The 7,530-nt window shown below is 45.0% G+C and overlaps 1 protein-coding gene across 1 annotated transcript; it reads right to left on the bottom strand.

The window, feature by feature from the left end:
- Nucleotides 1–1,616: 1,616 nt before the first annotated feature.
- Nucleotides 1,617–2,852, bottom strand: LOC105180206 (the record flags this gene model as incomplete). Its single annotated transcript, XM_011103868.1, has 2 exons — nucleotides 2,196–2,852; nucleotides 1,617–2,024 (listed from the first exon to the last, which is right to left on the bottom strand). Coding segments are annotated over exons 1-2 (1,065 nt in total), but the record flags the coding sequence as incomplete, so codon positions are not given.
- Between the last annotated feature and the right edge of the window lie 4,678 nt (nucleotides 2,853–7,530).

Below are 7,530 nucleotides of genomic sequence, written 5' to 3'. Positions count from 1 at the left end.
ATCTTCAAGGAGCCCAAAAGTAGTGAAAACCATCCTACTTTCGGCTCGGGGTGAGTGAATAATCGGTAGAGGGCCTGAGTAGTAGGTTGCCCTTCGTCACATCTCCACACCACCCGATCCTCTCCTCCGAAAATAAGCGGTAGGTTATGTGTGATTTCCAAACATTCAAAGTCAGTGATGGTAGGCCATTGCCATTCTCCTACTGGAATCACCAAGCTGAGTTTTGCTGATTCTTCAAGTCTAAGATGGCGGGGACCTTGGGGGAATCGCTCGATAAGTGGACCCAAGTGATGCCACGGGGCCTTCCAAACAAAGAATCTGTCTCCATTTCCAATCTGGTAATCCACGATAGATCGAAGGAAAGGACGAAGTCTGAGTATTTTCCGCCATCCCCAAGAGCCTCCATGTTCCCGGATAGTCCAAATCGATCTCTCACGTAATCGGTCTTGGTAGAGCCACTGAACCCATATGGATGTCCTGTCACACTGGATAACATCACATAGTTTCTTGCTCATTAATGCGCGATTCAAGGTGGAGATGTCCTTGAACCCAAGTCCCCCCTCATCCATCGGTCGACACACATCTTTCCAGGCTACCTTAGCGTACCCACTGGACGTCGTACCCTTCCATAGGAAAGTCCTCAACCTCTTCTCAATTTCATTGATGACTTTCTTAGGTAATATGAATGCAGAAGCCCAATATAAGCTCAATGCTGAGAGCACAGATTTGATGATTTGTACCCGCCCAGCATATGATAATGAGGTCCCTTCCCATCCATTAATACGTGCATCAATTTTTGAGATAAGCGGTTGGCAATCAGAGATGGTCAACCTAGACGAGATTAAGGGAAGACCCAGGTACCTCATTGGAAGGTGGCCCTCCTGAAAGCCCAAAATATCCAACACCTGGTCCTTCAAATTTTGAGCCGAACGTGAAATGATTAAGTGACTTTTTTGGACATTCAGCCGAAGGCCCGACAACTCCGCAAACCAGTCCAATCCCTCTTTGAAGACTCTGATGGAGTCTAAGTCAGCTTTGCACATTAACAGGAGGTCGTCTGCAAATCCCATCTGAAAAACCTTAGACCTCTCACACTTCCAATGATAAGTGAATTGCATGTCCTGATCAATTCGTTGCAAGAATCCCAGATGTAAGGCTTCCATAACAAGAACAAACAGATAAGGAGAAAGTGGGTCTCCCTGTCGTAGTCCTCTCGCTCCAGCAAAGAACCCATGAGGTTTTCCATTGAGCCCAATCGAGAATGATGTCGTGGTAACACACTCCTCAATCCACCTTGTAAACGTAGGTGGAAACCCGAACAGCTGCAAAACTGCTAACAGGAAGTCCCACTCCACCGTATCATAGGCCTTCCTGATATCCACTTTAAGTGCGCATCTCGGAGGTAGGCGCATCTGGTTATATCTGGAGAATAATTCCTGGGCTAACATAATGTTGTCCCCCATGCTTCTTCCCGGAATAAAAGCTGTCTGACATGGGCTAACTATCTTGTCCAGTAGCACACTAATTTTTTGGACAAGAAGTTTCGCAATGATCTTGTATAAAACATTGCAGCATGAAATTGGTCTAAAATCATTAACCGACATAGGCGTATGTACCTTTGGGATCAGGGCCAAGATCGTGGAGTTGACCTGCTTCAGAAGTTTTCCGGTAGAAAAGAAGTCTAGTACCGCCCTCGTAACTTCTTCCCCAACCACAGGCCAAGCCGCCTTGAAAAACCTTGACGAGTAGCCATCAGGTCCCGGTGCCTTGTCATCAGCAATATCGAACATTGCTTGCTTCACATCATCCGCCGAGATTGGAAGGAGTAATTGATTAGCTTCCTCATCAGTGATACAGTGCCTTGCCCACGGTCTAAGATAACGAATATCCACTGACAGCCGTCTTCTGGTGCCTCCTAATAGGTTCTGATAGTATGAGACAAACTCATGGGCGATTTCCCCTAGATCCGTGTGTGTGAAACCATTCTCATCATTAATCTGTAAGATTCTCCTCCTTACTCGTCTCTGTGCAATTTTACGAAAGAAAACCCGGGAACATTGGTCTCCGTCTTTCATCCACTGCATTTTGGCTCTCTGCTGCAGCATAATTTGTTCGAGTTTTGCCGCTTTAGCATAAACGACTCGACAACAATGCTCCAGGAGTAGATATAGCTCATTTTGTCTATCAGAGCTCACCAACTGTTGTGCCTCATCAAGAAAACCTTTGGCTAGTTGGACATTCATCGTCAGATCTCCCTTATTTCTCCTTTGTAGTCTAAAGACTGGTTTAAGTGCCTTCAGTTTACGTGTCACAGCATACATAGGAATACCCACAATCTCATGATGCCAAATATTCTGCACATTGTGGATAAACTCGGGTGAATGGGCCAGATAGTTATCAAATCGAAACATGCCTCCATTATGTTGTTGTATATCCCCATGTAAGACCAGTGGAGAGTGGTCAGATGTCCGTGGAGTAAGGCTGTGATAATATGCGCTCGGGAACCTTGCCAGCCAGCGGTCATTAATAAGAATCCGATCCAGCCGCTTCCATAAACTCCTCATAGACGTACTGCAATTATGCCACGTGAACCATTCACCTTGCATAGGAAGTGGGATCAGCCCCGCCTCCAGAATACCAGCATTAAATTCTTCGGTGGCCATCCTTATATCTCCTGAGATGCCACATACTTCGTTAAGGTCACGTACTGCATTAAAATCCCCTCCCACCATCCACGGGATGTCAGAGCATTGCTGAGATAGCGTCTCCAGTGCCGTCCATAAATTCCGACGATCAATCACCTCAGATGCCCCATAAACAACAGTGATAATAACAGATTCATTGTCAGCCATATTAGTAACCCGACAGTGAATAAATTGATCTGCCGAGTCTAAGATATGGACATCAACAATATTCTCGTCCCAAGCTATCCAGATGCGATTACCAACAGAAGAATAATCGACAAACCATTTCCAATGTGGAAGTAAAAACGATTGAATATGCATAACATTATTCAAACGAACACGAGTTTCAAGAATACCTAGGAAGTGTAACCTGTATTCGGAGACCAAGTCCTTCAAAGCGAGCTGATGGTCTCGTTTGTTCAGCCCACGGACATTCCACACAGCGATGTTCAACATGGATCATCGACCTTGGGGCTGCTTGTGTTAGGACCCCCTGAATGCTCACCTGCATCATCAATTAAATGCAAAGCGTCAAAAGCATTATAAATAACAATTGCCTTACCTCTCTCTTCTTGCTTGGAGTGGTTCTGGTCCACATGTCTATTTCCCGCATGTGCTTTGGGTATTTCTTCAACCACTGGTTTCATCGTCTCACGTCCCTTAGTCGGAGGTTGCGGTTGTGCTACATTGACTTTCGGCACATACACATTTACTGTTGGCTTCGTCGGTTTGCGGGTTTTGTTTAGTGCACAATCCTTGTTCGAATGTCCCAATGACATGCACGCTGTGCACTTTGGTGGGAGCCATTCATACTCAATGTCAACTTTGCAGGGTGTCTCCCCTCCTTCTTCATCAGGTGCCATGACAATAATATGTTTATGCAACTTTTGTGTGGCATCAATCATCACACATACACGAGCAAAGTCCAGTCTCGTGCATGCTCTTCGCGTCGCGTCGGGGTAAAGGGGCTTCCCCACACCACTTGCTACAGTGCTCAATCCTTCTGTCGTCCAAAATTCACAGGGGTGGGGTAAAGGGGCTTCCCCACACCACTCGCTACAGTGCTCAATCCTTCTGTCGTCCAAAATTCCATCGGATCGTAATTTAGTTTAATCCAGACGGGCACTTGTGTATGCTTCAATTTTCTCATGGCCATCCCCGGTTCCCACTTTTGAAGAACTATCGGCTGCCCTTGGAACAACCACGGGCCTCCCTCAATTATCCATATCATATCAAAAACTGTTTTAAACTGAAAAAAGAAGAATCCGTTTGTGGTCGCTGTCACCTCCTTTAGTGCTGGCCAGACCGAAAAACTCCTTATCCCTCAATTATCTCCTCCATATCAAAAACTGTTTTAAACTGAAAAAAGAAGAATCCGTTTGTGGTCGCTGTCACCTCCTTTAGTGCTGGCCAGACCGAATGTGCAAACTCCTTAAGGTGATGATAATATGGCCGTTTGCCCAAGAAATAGCCAACTGCAGTAGATTTCCAACGTTTAGACCCATTACGTACCGCATCTAAAGAAGGTCGCACGACAACCTCTCCGTTCTGCATTGTTGGGGCAATGAATGATAAGGTTTTCCGGGTCGAATGATTAAATGCATGCGCTATTTTGTCGTCGATAATTGTATCCGGGTATGCGTGCAACGGGATGTTTCCAACGTACAATCCCGTTGGAAGAGGAGCATCATGCATAGCTTGATTTCTTTCCACAGAATTGCTGACATCAGCCCTATTTTTGCATGTGTCCGTGCTGATGTCAGCCCTAGCTTTCCTTGTATCATCGATGATGTCAGCCCTAGATTTGATAGTATAATTGCTGACATCAGCCCTAGATGCACCTGTGTCATCAGCCCTAGCAGCAGCGATGATGTCAGCCCTAGAAGCAGCGATGATGTCAGCCCTAGAAGCAGCGATGATGTCAGCCCTAGCTGCAGCGATGATGTCAGCCCTAGCTGCAGCGATGATGTCAGCCCTAGCAGCAGCGATGATGTCAGCCCTAGCATCAGTGATGATGTCAGCCCTAGCAGCAGCGATGATGTCAGCCCTACTAGGGCTGATGTCAGCATTATGTTCCAAGCAAGCCTCCATGTCACTCACCTTCCCCGCCACATCAGCTCCGACATTGTCCACCGTGGCGTCCATGTCAGCAATATTGCACACGTCATTCTTCGTCGGAATTCCAACGGTCGCCGGCGAGAGCTGGTTCTCGTCGCTGTTGTGCAAAGCCGCCGGCGAAGGCAGGTTCGCGATGCTGCTGTGCAAAGCCGCCGGCGAAGGCAGGTTCGCGTTGCTGCTGTGCAAAATCTCCGGCGAGGTCTGGTTCGTGTTACTCAAAGCCGCCGCCGAGAAATGATTTGGGTTGTTGCTGTGCAAAGCCGCCGGCGGAGGAGGAGGAGGAGTGATTATTCTCCTACGCACAGCCGGTCGACGCTGAAATGTCGCTGCCATTCCGGTTCCAAGACTCGTCGTCGCCTGTGTTGTGCGTCTCCGGCATACCTGTTTCAGCTCGCGAGCAAACGGGTGTTCGTCCAAGCTTTCCGCCGGCAGCCGCGACTTCTCAATCCCAAATCGAGCCTCCCATCGTCGTTTCAGTTCGTTCAAAGCCTCCATGGCCTGTGAGTCGCCATGGTCGAGTACCTTGTGTGCGAGAGTGAGGAACTCGTCCAAGTTGAAGTCGCGTGGAGACGAAGACGAAGACCCATTTCCGCCATTGTTGACGGTGCGAGACCTCAGTTCCAGATCCGGCTGTTCACCGCCCATTTCTTCTCCATTTCTCGTCACCGACGTTCCTTCCACCTCCACAGGCGATGGGCTGCCATGGGAGACACCTTCAGTCGCCGGATCGGAGGCGGCCGGCTCTTCTTCTTCCATGGCGAGTTCTTCTTCGCGCAGCAACTTTTCATCTTCCTCCCCTCCATCTCCGGCCACCGGACGGCTGTCGTCGTCCTCACCACCAAAGTCGTCGCCGGCCGGCGCTTCTCCACCATCGCCGGTCGGAGTTTTCATGGGGAAGACAATAGTGTGTGTTATTGGTGGTGTAGTAGTGTGTGTAGTAGGGAGAGAATTTTTAGTGAGAGAATTTTTGCATCTTGGGTCTGTTGGGTCGGAATTTTGAGGAGTTCCTCCCTCTTCCTCTTTGAAGGAGCATTCCTGAAAATAAAGATAATAACCAACAACTCGCTGATAGTATAGCAAATTTTCTATGCAAAATGTTTAACATGATTATATAAAAAGTATGAGAATGTTAGAAATAATTTCCTTGATTTCGTCAATTCGTTTCCTAATTATTCTTTGGCGTCTCTTCAATCTTGCCTTATATTCAATTGGTTCATCCTAAAATTTAAATTTATAAATAGGCCAATGTACCATTCATAAAAAAAAACTTTCCCCATTGATTAATTCTTCAATCGTAACATATATTATACATATGCATAAAATATATATATATTAGTATAGATAGATCGTGGTGTCAATAATCGTTCTTGTTGAATAAAATAATTAATGTAAATTTTGAAAAATTGACTAATAGGTTAGTTATTTTCTCAAAAAGGGCATAGAAAATTGGTTTAACAGTATCACTAACTCCCACACCCTATAACTAAAACGCAAAGCAAGAAAGTAAAGAGATCTCCCCCGTCAGACAATTTGTGAAGCTAGAAATTAGTATAGTGTATGCCGCGAGGGAGGGAGGCCCAAAACTCCCATGGAAAACCGCCGATGGGAAGAGTAGGTGTTGTATCAGTGAAATTGACCTCACTGGAACAAACTCTCATTACAAAATATTTTACCCATCAACATATAGATGGGCCTTGTAATTTGTTCGTGGGTCTCCTTCTCATTGGACCTTCTTCTCCATAGGCTTGCTTAAAAAATTAAAAAATAAAAACCTCATCAAATTTCCTATACTCCTCTCTTTACATTTAAAAAAGAAACCTGATCAAAAGTCGGGGGAGTACATATGGAGGGAGATAGCAAGCCTTATTATTCTAAGGCAAATAAATAGAGGATGAGAGAAGATAATATTTCAACCATAATCATAAACATACAAGAATCATGTGCTTCGTGATCATCCATCCATACATTTCATAGTATACATCTCATGTAATACAATAATCCATGATATCCAATATCACAAATATAAATTATACAAAGAAAACAAAGGTTTGTAATTTGCGCTTAAAGGATGACCGAAAATGTGTGCTACCAATGCACATAATAAATCTAACAAGGACAAAATGTTGGATAATGGTCAAGCCTCCAACTACCGTGGAATCTTGGGTATATCCCTCAGAAAGCTTATCCCGCTGAATATCCTCCGCTCAGCCAGGGCTCCTTGAAGATCTCTGCCAACAGTCTCTAGATTTTGAGGAGACATATCCATAAGCAACCGCTGACCCATGCCCCAGGGCACTTGCTTCCTCATCCGCTGAAGGCTGCAACTATAAAAGCCAGTACTTCCCTTCAATATAGGGTAACTATAGCAACCCCCTACTTCACTATATTTAATTATCATTATTTTACCCTTTCCTTAATTACAACTTATTTTATAAGCAATTTCTGTTGATCTCGTAAAATAATTTATATTTTGTCAATATAGTATATAAATTTCACAAGAGATAATAGCTATCGCGAATAGTTTATATTTATTCTCTCCAGATACCCTCATATATATAACCTCAAAGGGAAATAGCTAACAGCCAGCTATACAAAATTTTAAACACAAACCCGGCAAAAGAACTAGTATATTTAATAACCACACAACCAAAAATTTTGGCTTCAGAAGTCACGGCTGACCCACCTAATAAGAATAACGGCACGACTCAGAGTCCAATATGGCTAGTCA

The sequence above is a fragment of the Sesamum indicum genome, unplaced genomic scaffold (genome assembly GCF_000512975.1).
Source record: "Sesamum indicum cultivar Zhongzhi No. 13 unplaced genomic scaffold, S_indicum_v1.0 scaffold00407, whole genome shotgun sequence".
Lineage (NCBI taxonomy): Eukaryota > Viridiplantae > Streptophyta > Magnoliopsida > Lamiales > Pedaliaceae > Sesamum > Sesamum indicum.
Note: the sequence above shows the minus strand (reverse complement) of the source record. Positions and strands in the feature narration are given on the sequence as shown.